This window comes from Tribolium madens, unplaced genomic scaffold (genome assembly GCF_015345945.1).
Source record: "Tribolium madens isolate multiple individuals breed KSU strain unplaced genomic scaffold, Tmad_KSU_1.1 Scaffold_96;HRSCAF=242;Tcas5.2_LG5, whole genome shotgun sequence".
In the NCBI taxonomy this organism is placed as follows: domain Eukaryota; kingdom Metazoa; phylum Arthropoda; class Insecta; order Coleoptera; family Tenebrionidae; genus Tribolium; species Tribolium madens.
Window position 1 is genome coordinate 12417405 of NW_025401068.1, and position 16546 is coordinate 12433950.

Below are 16546 nucleotides of genomic sequence, written 5' to 3' on the forward strand. Positions count from 1 at the left end.
TCATAATTTTCTCTGATTTCTTTATGATTTCCTTTAATTTCGTCATGGATTCCCTATTTTCTTTTAATTTCTCCATAATTTGCTCTGATTTCATTTGATCTTCCCATGATTTCTCTTGATTTTTTCCATGATTTCCTCCGATTTTCTCATGTTTTCCTCTGATTTCCCCATAATTTATCATGATTTCCTCAGAATTTTTCTATTTTACTTTTTCTATTTTTACTTTACTATTCTTACTTTTGATTTTTTCATAATTTCCTCTGATCTGTTCTCATTTTTTCATGATTTCTTTTGATTTTCTGTAAGTTTCTTATGATTTCCTTAATTTCCCCTGATTTCTTCCTGATCCCTCGTAATTTCCCCTGATTTCTTCACTATTTCTTATAATTTTCTAATAAATTTCTCTAATTTCTTCATGATTTCCTCTGATTTCGCCATGGTTTCCCTATTTTCCTTTAATTTCCTCATAATTTGCTCTGATGTCTCCTGATCTTCCCATAATTTCTCTTTATTTTCTCCATGATTTCTTCTGATTTCCTCATAATTTTTCAATTTTCCCTAATTTCCTCATGATTTACTTGACACCTCCTGATGATCTCATGAATTTCCTCTGATTTTGCCTGATTTCCACATGTATTCTATAATTTTCCATGATTTCATCTTATCTGTCCCGATTTTCTTATGAGTTCTCCTGATTTCCCTAATTTTCTCTGATTTTCTCATTATTACTTCTGTTTTCTTCATGATTTCCTCATTAATATCTCTGATTCCTTTATGATTTTCGTATTTAATGATTTACTAATTATTACCTCTGATTTTTTTTGCAAAATATAGTTAAAAAAAATAAGATTTTTTATTACACTTTAGAAATCAAAGAGAACTTAACACATTTAGCAATTTTTTTTAGAAAAATAATTTAATTGTTCAAAGTCATTTAAAACTTTTTCTATCAATGTAAATTCATCCTGTTCATAGGAACGTTACAAATGTTTCTTTATTTTCATTTTCACATATTTAAATTTGGGATAATAGGACAAGAATTGAATTAATGTGTTTCTAGGTCTTAACGTTAATTTATTAAGAGAAGAATATTTATTGTAATTTATTACGAATATAAAATGAAGTTCAACGGTAGTCTCTACTCAAGATTAAAACTAGCAATATTCCTTGTGTTGGTGATATCACAGTTGGGTGAAGGCAAAAAAAACGAGACAAAATACGATAAACAATGTGAAGACAACGAAAAAACCAAAAACACATTTTCCTGGCCCGACTACTTGGTTCTTGGAGCGATGTTGCTGGTCTCCTGTGGCATCGGCGTTTTTTACGGCTTCATTGGCGAAAAGCACGCCTCCAGTGACGACTTCCTCTTGGGCGGAAGCTCAATGGGGACCTTCCCCATGGCCATGTCACTCGCAGCGAGGTAAAAACTCTCAAATTTTCAATCCCAAAATTTCTGTTTAGTTTTATCACAGCAATCGAATTGTTGGGAAACCCAGCAGAAATGTACAACTACGGAACCCAATTCTTGATGATTTGCTGCGCTTTCCTCCTCGTGGTACCTCTAACTGCCCGTTTTTACCTACCCTTGTTCATGGAATTGCGTTTAACAAGCAGTTATGAGTATTTGTCTCTACGATTCAACTCTTCGGTGAGGTATTTTGCGAGTGGGCTTTATATTTTGCAAATGGTTTTGTATATGAGTGTTGCGGTCTATGCCCCAGCTTTGGCACTCAGTCATGGTATTGTGCTTTATTATTTATTAGTTAATTTTGTTATTAATTTGCGTTTCAGTGACTGGTTTAAATGTATACGTGGCGGTGAGTGTGGTTTACATCGTTTGTATTTTCTACGCGTCTCAGGTGAGTCAAAATTTTGATGAATATTACATCAAAAATTGTTGTTTTAGGGAGGAATGAAAGCTGTTATTATCGCTGATACGTTCCAAGCTGGTGTTTTAATCGGTTCAATTCTACTTATTGTGTATTTAGGGGAAAAATTCGTTGGGGGAACTGGCGCAATCTGGTCGCATAATTACAACACGGGACGATTAGAAATTTTCAAGTGGGTTTTTTCTTCTTTTTTATTAAATTAAACTTTGGTTTAAATCCTAGCCAGTGCTTATTTACTCTAATTTCCTCATAATTTCCTTTGATTCTCACTGATTTCCTTTTGATTTTTATAATAATTTTCCCTGATTTCCTTATGATTACCTCTGATTTTCCTGTAATCCTGCTGATCCCTTCTGATTTCCTCTGATTACTTCATGATTCCCTTCTAATTTTTTCTGATTTTCTCATAATTTTCTCTAATTTCCTTATGATTTCCTCTAATTTCCTTGTTTTCCTCTGATTTCTCTTATATTCCTCATGATTTCTTCTAGTTTCGTTATGATTGCCTCTGGTTTCCTAATGATTTCCCCTAATTCCTTTAAGAGATCCTCTGATTTCTAGAGACTTCCTCACGATTTCCTTACGATTTCCTCTGATTTCATCATGATTGTCTCTGATTTTCTTATAATTTCCCTAATTTTCCCTAATTCTTTCATGATTTCCTATGATCTTTAGGGTCTTTGTCATGATTGTCTCTGATTTCCTCATGATTTTACTATTTCCACCCAATTTCCTCATAATTTGCTTTGATTTCTCATAATTTGCTTTGATTTTTTCTGATGCTTTCATGATTATCTCTTGATTTCTCTTGATTTTTTCATGATTTCCTCTGCTTTCTTCTGATTTCCTCATAATTTCGATAATTTATTCCCCTGATTTCTTCATCGTTACTTTTGATTTCTTGATGATTTTATCAAGATTTCTCCTGATTTCCTGTAAGTTTCTTATGATTTCCTTAATTTACCCAATTTCTTCTTGACTCCTCCTAATTTTCTCATAATTTCCACTGATTGCCTCATGATTTCATCATGATTGTCTCTGATTTTCTCATAATTTCCCTAATTTTCACTAATTCCCTCATGATTTCCTATGATTTCTAGGGTCTTCGTCATGATTGCCTCTGATTTGCTCATGATTTCACTATTTTTCCCTAATTTCCTCATAATTTGCTCTGATTTCTCCTAATCTCATGATTTCTCTTGATTTCCCTAATTTCCCCTGATTTCCTTTGATTGCCTTATGATCCTCGAATTTCTTTATGATTTCCTCTGATCTCCTTGGACTTTCTTATAATCTCCTAATACCTCCTGATTTTCTGATGATTTCCCCTGAGTGCCTTATGATTTCCTGTGATTTTTTCATTATTTCCTCTGATCTCTTGTCATTTTCTCATAATTTCTTCAGATTTTCTCATGATTTCCCCTGATTTCTTTCTTTTCTTTCCCTAATTTTCTCATAATTTGCTTCTATTTTTTTATGATATCCTCTGAAATTCCTCATAATATCGATAATTTAATCCCGAGATTTCTTCATTGTTACTTTTGATTTCTTCATGATTCATGATTTTTCCTGATTTCCTGTAAGTTTCTAATGATTTTTATGATTTCCTTAATTTACCCCGATTTCCTGTTGACTCCTATTTCCCTCATAACTCCCACTGATTCCTCTAATTTCCTTATGATTTTTCCTAATTTCCTCGTTTTCTGATTTCTTTATAATTTCCCCTGCTTTCGTCATGATTTCCTGATCTCCACATAATTTCTCTTGATTTTCTCGATGATTTCCCCTATCTTGCCTGATTTCCTCATAATTTTCCTATATTTTCCCCTAATTTTCCTAATAGTCTCATGATTTCCCTTGATTTCCTCATGCATTTGATAGTTTCCCATGATTTCCTCATTGTTAACTCTAATTTCTCATGATTTCATGTAATCTGTTCAGATTTTCTCATGATTTCTTATGATTTCCTTCAAGTTTCTCATGATTTCCTCATTATTATCTCCATAACTTTTATTATCTTCATAACTTCCCTAATTTTACATGATTTCCTAATTATTAACTCTGATATCTTTTATTTCCTTATAATTCACTTTTTTTATTAAATTAAATTTTAGTTTGAATCCGGACCCCACCATCCGTCATAGTTTTTGGTCGGTGGTGATTGGCGGGACTTTCTATTGGATGACAATGTTTTGTTCGAATCAAGCCTCAATTCAAAAATATTTATCTGTAGAAAATATCAGTCAAGTTAAAACGTAAGTAAAGTAGACTTTTTTAACACCGATAAAAAATCTTTATTAGGGCTTTATGGACTTCATGTTTTGGACTTATTTTAATTTACGTCATAAATTTCTACACTGGAATGATCATGGTGGCCCATTACCAACACTGCGACCCGATTAAATCCGGTGAAATTACCGCAACTGATCAGATTTTACCCCTTTATGTGATGTCGGAAATGGGGCATTTTAAAGGCGTTGCTGGCTTTTTTGTTGCTGGAATTTTTGCAGCTAGTTTAGGGTATTTTAGGCACAATTTGAAGTTATTTTTTTTTCTAAAATATTTTATAGCACAGTCGCATCGGCCCTCAACAGCTTGGCTGCAGTCACAATCCAAGATTTTGTCTGTGGGGCATTTAAAATCGTTCTGCATGAAACCAAAGGGGCATTTTGGGCCAAATCAATCTCCATCATGTATGGCGCAATAAGTTTTATTTTGGTGTTTGTGGTGGCACAACTGGGGAGTATTATGCAAGTTGCGATAAGTTTCAATGGGATGGTTGGAGGTGTGACTCTTGGGTTATTCTCCCTTGGAATGTTTTTCCCCTGGGCAAACTCAAAAGTAAATTTTATTTGAAAATTTGATATTTGAGTAATGGAATTTTGTAGGGAGCAATTTTCGGGAGTGTAATTGCTGTGTGTTTAATTACTGTGATGTGTGTTGGACAACAAGTTGCCATCGCTAATGGGGATTTAATTGAAGAATCCAAACCCACCAATATTGATAATTGTACTTGTTTCAATGCAAGCCTATTACAAGATGAAAAAATTTCGACAAGTTCAGTCTTTTTCCTCTTTCGAATTTCGTACATTTGGTACTCGGCTTTGGGTTTTCTGATGACAGTTTTCATCGGTTTGGTTTCATCGTTTCTAGTTGGTTGTAGTGATCCTCATGAAACTGATTGGAATCTGGTTTCGCCACCCATTAAAAACCTTCTTTTCTCACTCTCAAATAAAACTAAAGAAAGGCTAAATCTTCCCTTGAAAATCCACACTAATAAGACGCAAAATAACGCCTTTGTTGGAGTTTTTAACATAGCCTTGGATATAAATGAAGAAAATAAACCGCAAGAGAGAGTAACTGAAAAAGTTCGAAAAATTTCAGCACCTTCAAGTTTTTTAGTAACGACTTAGCAAAACTCAAAGTTGGAACATAAGTGCAAATAAAAGTATTATTTTTAATAATAGACTGTTGACAGTATTTTTGTGTGTAAATAGTTATTAAGATAAGTTTTTCTTCTGTCAGACAATAATTTATAAAATATATAGCTTTATTATTAGAATGTACTTACAAAGCGTTTTGTTCAATTATATGAATAAAGTGTTTGGAAAACGTGCATTTTATTTAGAGTTTCTTTGTCATAAAAAATCCTATTATAATTAAAAAATTATCATTCATTTATGGAAAAGATTGAACTTAAGAAATACTGTAGCACCACCGAGGTATCACAAACTACAGTCGGTTATAAAAACACAAACTGCATACAAAATTTATTTTTTCTTCTTTTACTAAGGTTTTTAAAAAGTTTCCAGATATTTGTAATTTTCTAGTTGATCATATAACTAAAATAGTTATACAAAAAATAGATTTTTTCAAGATTTCCTCTTGATTTTTCCATAATTTCCTCGTTTCTTCTGATTTCTTCATGATTTAAATTTCTTCCAATTTCCTCTGATATTGATTTCTTATGATTTTCTTCATTTTTTCATTGTTTCCTCTGATAACTCCTGATTTCCTTTTGATATCCTTACTATTTTCTCTGTTTCCCCCCATTTCCTCTAATTGCTTCATATTTTTTTTTGCTTTCCTCTGATTTTCTTGATTTTCTCTGATCACTCTTAATTTCCTCAAAATTTCTCCTTAATTTTTAAGATTTCCTCTTGATTTTGTCATGGTTTCCTGTCTTCCCTCTGATTTCTTCATGATTTTCTGTAATTTCCTCTTGGTTTTTTATAATATCTTCTAATTTTTACTGATTTCTTCATGATTTTATCTGATTTCCCTACTTTCTTCTGATTTCCCCATAATTTCCTTATGATTTCCTATAATTTTCTTGTTTTCCTCTGATTTCTCTTATATTCTTCATGATTTCTTCTGATTTCGTTATGATTGCCTCTGATTTCCTAATGATTTCCCTAATTTCCCCTCATTCCTTCAAGAGATCCTCTGATTTCTCGATTCTTCCTCACGATTTCTTTATGGTTTTTGTCTGATTTTCTTATGATTTCCTTTGATAACTCCTGATTTCCTTTTAATATCCTTACTATTTTCTCTGTTTCCCTCGATTTCCTCTAATCGCTTCAAATTTTTTTTGCTTTCCCCTGATTTTCTTGATTTTCTATGATTATTTTCCTCAAGATTTCTCCTTAATTTTTATGATTTCCTTTGATTTCTTTGATTTCCTCTTGATTATGCTATGGTTTCTTGTCTTTCCTCTGATTTCTTCATAATTTTCTGTGATTTCCTCTTGTTTTTTTATGATTTCTTCTAATTTTTACTGATTTCTTCATGATCTTTATTTCCCTAGTGTCTTCTGATTTTCCCATAATTTCCTCAAATATCTCCTGATTGCCTCTTGATAATTTTTTTTCTGATTTCCTCATGATTTTTCTTAATTTCTCCTGATTTCTTTCTCTAATTTCCCATAATTTATTCCGATTTCCCCTGATTACTTTTATAATTTTTCTCTGATAACTCCTGATTTCTTTCGTTTCCTCTAATATATTCTAATTGCTTTAGGTATAATTTTCTTTGTTTTCCCGTGATTATCTGGACTTTCTCTGACTTCCTTAATTTCCTCATAATTTTCCCCAATTTCTTCTGACTTCGCATGATTTCTTTTGATTTCCTTATGATTTTCTGTGAGTGCCTCAGATTTCCCATGATTTCCTCTGATAACTCCTTTTGTAATCCTTATATAATAACAAAACATAAGAACTTTTTGCTTTTCTCTCTCTCTTGTAGTTGTTAATACGTCATAAAATCATCATTTCTTGGTAATACTTAGTGGTTTGCTTTTTAACGTAAATTCAAACAAGAGAATTATTTTCTAATAATAGCCGGACTGTAATTTTTCAACGTGAATAATCATTATTAAGATGTATTTTATCTTAGATTTACGTTAAATAATGTAAATAGCGTTCCAAAAAAACACTAATTTTCTACTGACGTCATTCATGGTTCAATTTTTCGGACAGTAGACGATTTAATGAATAGTTTACACACATTTACAAGGATATTGCGCATAGTGACATCATATGACGTTATTTTTTGTACTTCACATAAGTACTCACACCTCTATTTCAAATATGTAGATAAATAAATTCGTTATTTCATTGTTCTGTTTATTTACAACAACAAAGCGATAGAACCGCAGTATCAAACCAGACACTGAATTGTGTACATGTGTAACGTTTTGTTAACAACAATAATAGAAATTAAATTTTAATCCAATGGAGGACAGCGAACGCAAAAATTTAAAATCACTCACGAAAGTGCACCCAAAAGAGAAAGCCAACTTTTTCTCTTCTCTATTCTTTTGGTAAGTTTTTAACAATTTCGAGATCAATTGTGAAATTTTAAACAGTTGGGCATTACCAACCTTCATCAAAGGCTTGAAAAAAGACCTCGACGAGGATGACCTCTTCGGCCCGCTCAAATCACACGAATCCAAAACCTTAGCCGACAAAATGGGCCTTGTTTGGCAAAAGGAAAAAAACAAGCACAAAACCCCCTCATTGCGAAAAGTCATAATCAAGGTGTTTTATCGCGAAATTCTCTTCTACGCTTGTTTCCTCATAATACAAGAACTGGTCATCAAGTGAGAAACTAACTTTTTTTATTTTTTTCCTCCAAGTAGTTTTATTTTAGGATGGCACAACCTCTACTAGTTGGAAAAGTTCTCGAATATTATGCCCCCGATCAAGAACACATAACGAAAAATTGGGCTTATTTGTACGCCTCTGCGCTGATATTTCTCCTTTTTTCCAACATTTTCATTCAACATTCGTGTTTTTTGGGCTTGCAACACCTCGCCATGAAAATGCAAGTCGCCTGTCGATCACTAATTTATCGCAAAGCTTTGACACTAAATAAAAACGCCTTAATGAAAAGTACAGTTGGGCAGATGGTTAATTTAATGTCAAGTGACGTCAACAGTTTCGGTTATATTTGCCTACACATGCATCAAATGTTTCTAGCACCGATTCAAACAATGATCGTTTTGTATCTTCTTTTTTCCACTGTGAACACAGCTGCGATGGTTGGGGTTGGACTCGTGATGTTTTTTATCCCCATTCAAGGTGAGTGTATTCCAAAATTGTTTTTTTTTTATTAAGTTTGCAAAACTTTTAGTTTACATGGGTAAATTAACGGCGTTTTATCGTCGCAGAACGGCCCAAAAAACCGATAACCGAATCCGGTTAATGAACGAGATCATTTCTGGCATAAAAATAATAAAAATGTTCAGTTGGGAGAAACCGTTTTCAAAACTGGTTGAAATGGCTCGAAGGTAAATTTTGTTTTTTTGCATCTAGCCCAGTCAAATTAGACAAATCGGTGGAAAAAAATCCTAGACAGTTGGATTTTTTTTAAACGCTTTCTTTATACTTGGGTAGACATATATCAAAAGTCCCTGAAGGTGGGGGGCGAGCTCGAGGAGGGGGAGGGGGTTAAAGGTGTCTTTTTTTTGGTTTTTTGCTTATATCTCGGAAATTATCACTCCTATAGGTTTTTATCTTCTTAGCAAAGCTTACAAAATTTGCTACAAAAATGGTCCTTTGCATTTTTGTTGTAGAACTAACCGTAAGCGAGTTATAGGGCAGAAAAGAAACATCATTTAAAAAAATGTGCTTTATCTGCATTTAAAACAGAATTAGTCTTGTAATTTAAAAAAAAAAAAACTGACAGTAAATTGAATTTACTGTGTCCAATACTTCATTAAAGGAAGGGGGAGTCACGAGGGTCTATAAATACAAACTCATCGTTTATGTAATTTATGCAGAATTTTCTGTAGAAGTCTATTTCTGCATCAAAATTTCCTACAAAAATGGTCCTATTCATTTTTGTTGTAGGACCAACCGTAGGCTTCAAAAGTTTGGAGTCTGCATAAAATTGCATTAAAAATCCTTTGAAACACATTTCATTAGGATATGGTAAGTATTTATATGTGTAGAGCGTTCCCCAACTAAGCGGTCTGGCTGAAAGGTGACTCGGGTGTAAACATTTAAACCGAGATATAAATAAAAATTTTGGATAAGAAAGAATCAATCTATAAGGGGGTTAAATGGGGTGTAAATGTTTAAACAAAGATATAAACATAAAATTCTTTAGAGGTGTAAAGGGGCATTAAAATCAGATTTTTCGAAAATTAGTTTTTAAGGGAATAAAACGTGTACACATTTAAGGGGATATAAAAACATTAAATTTAGAAAATATGATCCTTAGAGAGTGTAGAAGTGCACTTTTCAAATTTTAATGAAATAAAATAGAGTTTAAACGCTTAAAAACAAAATTAGAAACATGAAATTTCGAATTTTGAGAGTGCAGAAGTGCACTGAGACGACATTTTATGAAAATCAACATTTAATATTTATCCATAAACATAGCCCATGCAAAGAACGAGACTACTTAACTGAATCCTATACATAATATAGGTAATTATCTAGCTTTATAGAATGCCTAAGCCTATGGAATGGTTTTGTAAACGGGCTTTTTCCCATTTTATATCAGAAATACACGCGGACAAAGTCGCAGGCAAATGCTAGTTCAGCATATAAGGATGACTCGGAAGACTTTATAGACTCTCTAATGAAGTGTTGCACCCAATAATTCAATTTGCTTTCAGTTTTTTCGAATCACAAGATTAATTCTGTTTTAAATGCGGATAAAGCACATTTTTTTAAATGATGTTTTTTTGTCATCCCTATAACTCGCTTACGGTTAGTCCTATAACAAAAATGCAAAGGACCATTTTTGTAGAAAATTTTGTAGGCTTTAATTTTGATAAGCAGGCAAAAACCGTTAGGAGTAATAGTTTCCGAGATATAAGCAAAAAAAACAAAAAAAGACACCTTTAGCACCCTCCTCCTCCTCGAGCTCGCCCCCCCACCTTCGGGGACTTGATATATGTCTACCCAATAATAAAGAAAGCGTTTAAAAAAAATTCCAACTCTCTAGGATTTTTTTCCACCGATCGCCCTATTTTTATCTAATTTGAGTGGGCTAATCCCAAAATTGACAATCTTGTTTCAGATTGGAGCTACACGAAATTAAAGCTAACTCTTATCTTCGTGCGATTTACCGCTCTGTAAATGCGTGTCTGATCCCCTTGTCGATATTTCTCTGTGTTTTGACCTATGTTTTGAGTGGTAACACACTCCAAGCACAGTTTGTATTCGTTGTAACTTCATTCTATGGAACGTTACGCCAGACTTTAACTTTGCATTTTCCCCGTTGCATTGCTTTGTTGGCTGAAATCAACGTTTCGCTTGGCCGAATCCAAAACTTTCTCCTTGCTGAAGAAACCCAAAAAACCAAAAATGGATTTAGCCCAGATTCGATTATTTTAACTGAAGCTTGTGTCAAATGGAACGAGGAGAATAGTTTAACTAAAGTATCATTTTCCGTGTCTTGTGGCCAATTAGTGGGCTTAATTGGGCGTGTGGGGAGTGGGAAAACCACAATTTTGCAAACGATTCTTCACGAAGTCGAGTTGTCTCAAGGAGGGGTGGAAATAAACGGTTCAATTTCGTACGCGGCACAAGAACCGTGGATTTTTTCGTCGAGTATCAGACAGAATATACTATTTGGTGAAAAAATGAATCTTGACAAGTACAAGGAAGTGGTCAAGGTTTGCGCTTTGGAACAAGACTTTCAGTTGTTTCCATACGGTGATAGGACTATTGTAGGTGAAAGAGGCGTGATGTTAAGTGGGGGCCAAAAAGCTCGAGTAAGTCTTGCAAGAGCTATCTACAAAGATGCTGATATCTATTTACTAGATGATCCTCTATCGGCTGTTGACACACATGTGGGGAAACAACTCTTCGATCAGTGTATTTTGGGCTTTTTGAAAGACAAAACCCGGGTTTTGGTAACACACCAAATCCAGTTTCTTGGTCAAGTTGACAAGATTTATCTACTTGATAAAGGACAAGTCACTCTAAATGGCACCTACAACGAGCTTAAAAAGCACAGTGACTTTGCTAAATTGCTCGACGAAGTCGAGCAAACTCCACACGAGAGCAATTCCGTCCAAGAAAATGACTCAATTGCAGTTTCAGAACCCTCCAAGTTACCCTCGGAGGTCAAAGAGGAGCGCAGTTTAGGCACAATTTCGAAAAAAGTTTACTTGCATTATTTTCTTGCGGGAGATAATCATTTTTTCCCAATTTTTCTCCTCTTGACGTTTGTTATAACACAAGTTGCGTCAAGTTGTGTTGATTATTTTCTTACTTTTTGGGTAAATCTTGAGCAAAAACGGCTCGAATTGAACGAAACAAACACTCAATTTACAACCAATAGTCTTCTATACTCGTATGTGCTTCTAATTCTTTCACTCACGTTCATGGTTTTAGTGAATTCGGTGTGTTTTGTTAAATTCTCGATGAAAACGTGCCAAAAGCTGCATGAGAAAATGTTTGGCAGAATAGTGATTGCCACTATGAGATTTTTCAACACGAATCCTTCGGGACGTGTCCTGAATCGATTTTCAAGAGACACGAGTCTTGTCGATGAAAATGTGCCCTCATGTCTTTCAGACACCATTCATGTAAGACTTTGAAAAAATCAGAAATTTCTATTAATTTTTTTCTTTAGGTTGCTTTAAACGTCGTTGCGATAACTATTGTGATATCATCCGTAAATATATGGATTATAATACCAACAATTTTTATTTTTGGATTGTTCTATGGTTACAAAACCGTTTTTTTGGCCACTAGTCGAAACTTGAAACGAATCGAAGGGACTGGTAAGTAAAAGTTGACAAAAAAAATAATTTCTGAGGAAATTTTAGCCCGAAGTCCTATGTTCTCACACTTGACGGCTTCGCTGCAAGGCCTTTCAACAATTCGAGCTTTTGATGCTGAAGAAGTGTTGGAAGAAGAGTTCGATAACATACAAAACCACCACAGCTCGGCTCTATACATGTATATTGCTTGTAGTCGAACATTTGCTTTTTGGTTGGATGTAAACTGCGTTATTTACGTTGGAATTGTAATTCTAAGTTTCCTATTTATCGGAACAGGTGATTAAATTTCGTTTAATTTCAATAAATGAGTTTTTGATTTAGAAAAATACGGAGGAAATGTTGGTTTAGCCATCACGCAATCGATCGCTTTGACTGGAATGTTGCAAAGGGGGATCCGGCAATGGAGCGACTTGCAAAACCAAATGACTTCAGTTGAGCGCATTTTTGAGTACACTCAAGTGCCCCCAGAGCCAGATCAAGGCAAGAAAATCCCACCCAAAGACTGGCCCTCGGCGGGAAACATCGATTTTGACGACGTCTCAATGAAATACTCCCCAGATGGGCCCTTGGTTCTCAAAAACTTGAAATGTAGAATCGCTTCAAGGGAAAAAATCGGTGTTGTTGGCAGGACTGGTGCCGGGAAATCGTCCCTAATCTCGGCTTTGTTCCGTCTCGCCTCCATTGAAGGGAAAATCACCATTGATGGGGTGGATACGAGTGAAATTCCCCTAAGTTACTTGCGGTCAGCGATTTCGATAATCCCTCAAGAAGCTGTGTTATTTTCTGGAACGTTACGAAAAAATCTCGACCCGTTTGAGAAATTCAGCGATGAGGAGTTGTGGAATGCTTTGGCTGAAGTTGAGCTGAAATCTACGATTTCTGAGCTAGTTGGCGGGCTTTCAAGTGCCGTTTCAGAAGAAGGATCGAATTTCAGTGTGGGTGAAAAACAACTCTTGTGTTTGGCGAGAGCTTTACTTCACAGAAACAGAGTTTTGATTCTTGATGAAGCCACAGCGAATGTTGATTTGCAAACCGATGAGTTGATTCAGAAAACGATAAGAAAAAAGTTTCAGAATTGTACGGTTTTGACGATTGCCCATCGGTTATTTACTGTTATTGATTCGGATAAAATTCTGGTTTTGGATAATGGGAGGATTGTGGTGTTGGATCATCCCTATTTACTGTTGCAAAATACTGAAGGGATTTTTTACAATCTAGTCACACAGACGGGGAGGGCTATGGCGGAAAATTTGACCAAAATTGCCCATGAGGTAAGTAGCGGTTTCAGTGATGGGTAAAAATAATTTCTTCTTTTTTTAGAACTATAGGAAATTTCTTAAAGAAAAAGTCATCTAGCTAAAGATAAATGCATTGTGTGTTTTTTATCAAAAGATTTAGGTAAACATGATGTAGCACATATTTTATTTGAAAAATGAAGTACTTGCGTAGGTACCGTAATTGTCTATGTTATCATAACAATTGCACAATCTTAAATAAAGTGTTAAAATAATTATTGTTAACAAAACAACTATCCTTGAATAAAATTAAAAACGATTCAACAATGTAACGAGTTTTTATTTCGTTGAGTTTCATTCACCAAGACTAAATTAGTACATTTCCTCAAGGTTATTTAAAAAGCTAAAGTAACAAACAAATAAAAAAGAGAAAAAAACCCAAAAACGTTGTAAAAGAACAAAAATGGAAACACAAAGCATTTTTTTGTTACTTTGAGGACCTTCTTATTTGGTCTTTTTGTACATAAATATCAAAAAACCAGTTTTGCCAACAAATAGTATATTAGGCTACTAGGTGTAAAAATTATAGTTTATGTGGCGAATCTGAACGTTTATTTTACCGAACCACATAAACTCACTTTTACTCCGAATAACATATACTATTTTATCCACAAACGTATTCAGTTTGAGAGCAAAGAGCAACACTAAAATTAGCAAGTAAATGAACAAAATAATCAGGACGCTTTACAATGAAATCATAACAAACGTCACGCGTCAGTTTCGGAATTTGTGTTGAGATTTTTGAAAATGTTTATTAATTTAACTAGTGCAGTTAGTAGTGCAAAATGTCAAATGTTAATAATAATCTATAATGCACACTTGTTGTGCAAAAAAAAAACGCAAATTGATTTTTTTATATTGTAATTTGGCCTCTATAAGTGCCAATTTTTTGACGTTGTCTTTGTCACGATTTTCTAACCTTTTTGGGAACACAGTATGTAAATACCTGAAAAATTTCATAATTTAGTTTTTGACAGTTTGCGTTTTTTTTGCACTCAAATGTACCTACCTCTCCTGTAAAATCGCTTAAGCGCAAAAACAAAATTTTTACTCTATGACTGAAAGATAAACTTTGACTTGTGACATTTAGTCATAAAAGTGGTCACTTTTTTGACGTTTGCGGACAAAAATAATTGTTTCTCTACATTTGCAAATCTTTTATTATCGTTTCATTATTATCTATGAGTGATTTTACAAAATTATTTTTAGATAAAACAAATATGTGACATAACTGTAAAGGAAATGTTTATCACTGCGATAATTTCAATTGTATTTAATGTACACTTAAGCGTGATTACATAGTTTAAATCTAATTACAAAAATGTGAATAAAACATTCATTTCGAGTTTATCGTTGGAGATAACGATAAGATAATGACTGAAATAATAGAAAACTTTTATAAAATGCAATCTCACGTTTTGTTAATCCCAAGTGTGATTTGAAACCATCAATGAGTAAAAAACTAAAGTGAAATAATTGTTCAAAATGGAAAGCAAAGAAAAAACCATTGATGAATACAAGAAGAAGATCCATCCTCACAAAAAAGCCAACATAATATCAAAATTATTCTTCTGGTAATTTTCCAATTTTTGTTTTTTATTAGTAACAATTTTACTTCAAGCTGGGCACTGCCATTATTCGTCAAAGGTTTCAAAAAAGACCTCACCGAGGACGACTTATACGGCACTTTAAAAGCCCACAAATCCAACCTTTTAGGGGACAAACTCGAAAAAACTTGGCTCAAAGAGCAAAACAATCACAGAAACCCGTCCTTGTGGCGAGTGTTAATGAAAGTCTACGGTCTTGAAATCGTACTCTATGGAATTGTTTTACTCGTCCAAGAACTAATCGTAAAGTATGATCATTTTCCCATTTGAAACATTGTGAATAATGTTGTTTTTGTTCAGAATGGCCCAACCGATGTTAATAGGAGGCCTCCTAGCCTATTACGACCCAAACCAGGCCGAAATAACCAAACCAATGGCCTATTTGTACGCCACTGGCATCATAGGAATATCATTCGTAAATATAATGATCATGCATTCGTATTTTTTTGGTTTGCAACAACTTGGGATGAAAATACGAGTCGCTTGTTGTTCCTTGCTCTACCGCAAGGCTCTAAGACTGAGCAAAAGCAGTTTAATTGATACAACGATCGGTCAAACTGTTAATTTAATGTCCAATGATGTGAATCGGTTTGATTTCTTGATCATGCACATACACCATTTGGTGATTGCACCACTTGAAGCTCTCGTTGTCATTTATCTACTCTACACCACTGTCAATCCCGCTGCGCTTGCTGGAGCCGGCCTTTTGCTCATTTTTGTGCCTTTACAATGTAAGTTGTAGCTAAAAAATGTCACAGAATTAAAGTAGAAACTACACCTTTTTCAAGTGTAATTCAGAAAACGTAAGATATACTAGGTTATCCATAAATATGAAGCAATATTTCAACCTCAAAAATGACCCATAAAATGATGTTAATTTTTATAAAAACTCGTGTCCTATCTCTACTGATAAGAATTTTACAGCCTTTGGAATTTGGGTATGGAAATTTGTTTTTTTTGTAATAACTTTGGAACCATTTGACCAAATATTATAAAATTTGGAATAGTTACTTGCGAGAACATATCTTTTAAACTAATAATCACAAAAACCGGATACATCTACTCAATTTCCGGTTACAGCAGTTGCAAGTTATATTTTCTGCGTTTTTCCATTTTTTTGGCCTCTTAATACTAACTTTTTATTGCTTAAATCGATAGAGTAACCAATTTTAAATAAAAAACGCATAACTTTTTATACCACTAAAATGGACCGTTTTAAAGATATTTTAATTTAAAGTGAGTACTGCACAACCAGGGCCGTAACCAGGATTTTATTTCGGGGGGGGTTTCTTGTTGGTCCATGAAAATGAAATGAAAGAAGACGGATTAAAAAGCAAAAATCTCTAAGTACACGTTTTTATTTTAAATTGAAATAAGAGATCCTAATTAAACATAAAAAAATACAAATTAACTCACAAAAGTAACAAATAAAATTTTGAAATTTTTAATTAGGTGCTTCGTAAACTAGATGGGATTAGGGTAAAAATTTACTCTAACTATTTTTTC

The 16546-nt window shown here is 33.8% G+C and overlaps 3 protein-coding genes across 4 annotated transcripts in view; all 3 read left to right on the forward strand.

Moving 5' to 3' along the window:
- LOC123012632 (sodium-coupled monocarboxylate transporter 1-like) overlaps nt 1-5508 on the forward strand; it is an 8580-nt gene extending 3072 nt beyond the window's left edge. The window contains exons 2-9 of the mRNA XM_044410672.1: nt 1061-1423; nt 1465-1742; nt 1795-1862; nt 1910-2064; nt 4007-4147; nt 4194-4412; nt 4463-4733; nt 4781-5508. Of these exons, the coding sequence (XP_044266607.1) occupies nt 1119-1423; nt 1465-1742; nt 1795-1862; nt 1910-2064; nt 4007-4147; nt 4194-4412; nt 4463-4733; nt 4781-5305 (1962 nt within the window). The 5' untranslated portion in view covers nt 1061-1118 and the 3' untranslated portion in view covers nt 5306-5508. The remainder of the gene's footprint in view (nt 1-1060; nt 1424-1464; nt 1743-1794; nt 1863-1909; nt 2065-4006; nt 4148-4193; nt 4413-4462; nt 4734-4780) is intronic.
- Nucleotides 5509-7567: 2059 nt separating this feature from the next.
- Nucleotides 7568-13702, forward strand: LOC123013587 (probable multidrug resistance-associated protein lethal(2)03659). 2 transcript variants are annotated; one of them, XM_044412201.1, is made up of 10 exons: nt 7568-7713; nt 7759-7992; nt 8043-8473; nt 8526-8682; nt 10425-11125; nt 11171-11940; nt 11988-12138; nt 12184-12414; nt 12460-13409; nt 13459-13702. In XM_044412201.1, exons 1-10 carry the CDS (start codon nt 7625-7627, stop codon nt 13492-13494), a joined length of 3750 nt encoding a protein of 1249 aa, XP_044268136.1. In that variant the 5' UTR covers nt 7568-7624; the 3' UTR covers nt 13495-13702. The 2 variants fall into 2 exon arrangements, with proteins under 2 accessions (XP_044268136.1, XP_044268135.1); XM_044412200.1 differs by having other exon boundaries at nt 10425-11940.
- Nucleotides 13703-14827: 1125 nt separating this feature from the next.
- Nucleotides 14828-16546, forward strand: part of LOC123013586 (probable multidrug resistance-associated protein lethal(2)03659) — a 17656-nt gene continuing 15937 nt past the window's right edge. Inside the window, exons 1-3 of the mRNA XM_044412199.1 lie at nt 14828-15007; nt 15055-15288; nt 15341-15771. Of these exons, the coding sequence (XP_044268134.1) occupies nt 14919-15007; nt 15055-15288; nt 15341-15771 (754 nt within the window). The 5' untranslated portion in view covers nt 14828-14918. The remainder of the gene's footprint in view (nt 15008-15054; nt 15289-15340; nt 15772-16546) is intronic.

Bases quoted from the DNA above. Each gene is read 5' to 3' on its own strand.
- LOC123013587 (XM_044412200.1), top strand. From the start codon at position 7,625: ATGGAGGACAGCGAACGCAAAAATTTAAAATCACTCACGAAAGTGCAC. The intron at 8,474-8,525 runs GTGAGTGTATTC...CAAAACTTTTAG, and splicing joins GTTTTTTATCCCCATTCAAG to TTTACATGGGTAAATTAACG. The intron at 13,410-13,458 runs GTAAGTAGCGGT...TTCTTTTTTTAG, and splicing joins TGACCAAAATTGCCCATGAG to AACTATAGGAAATTTCTTAA.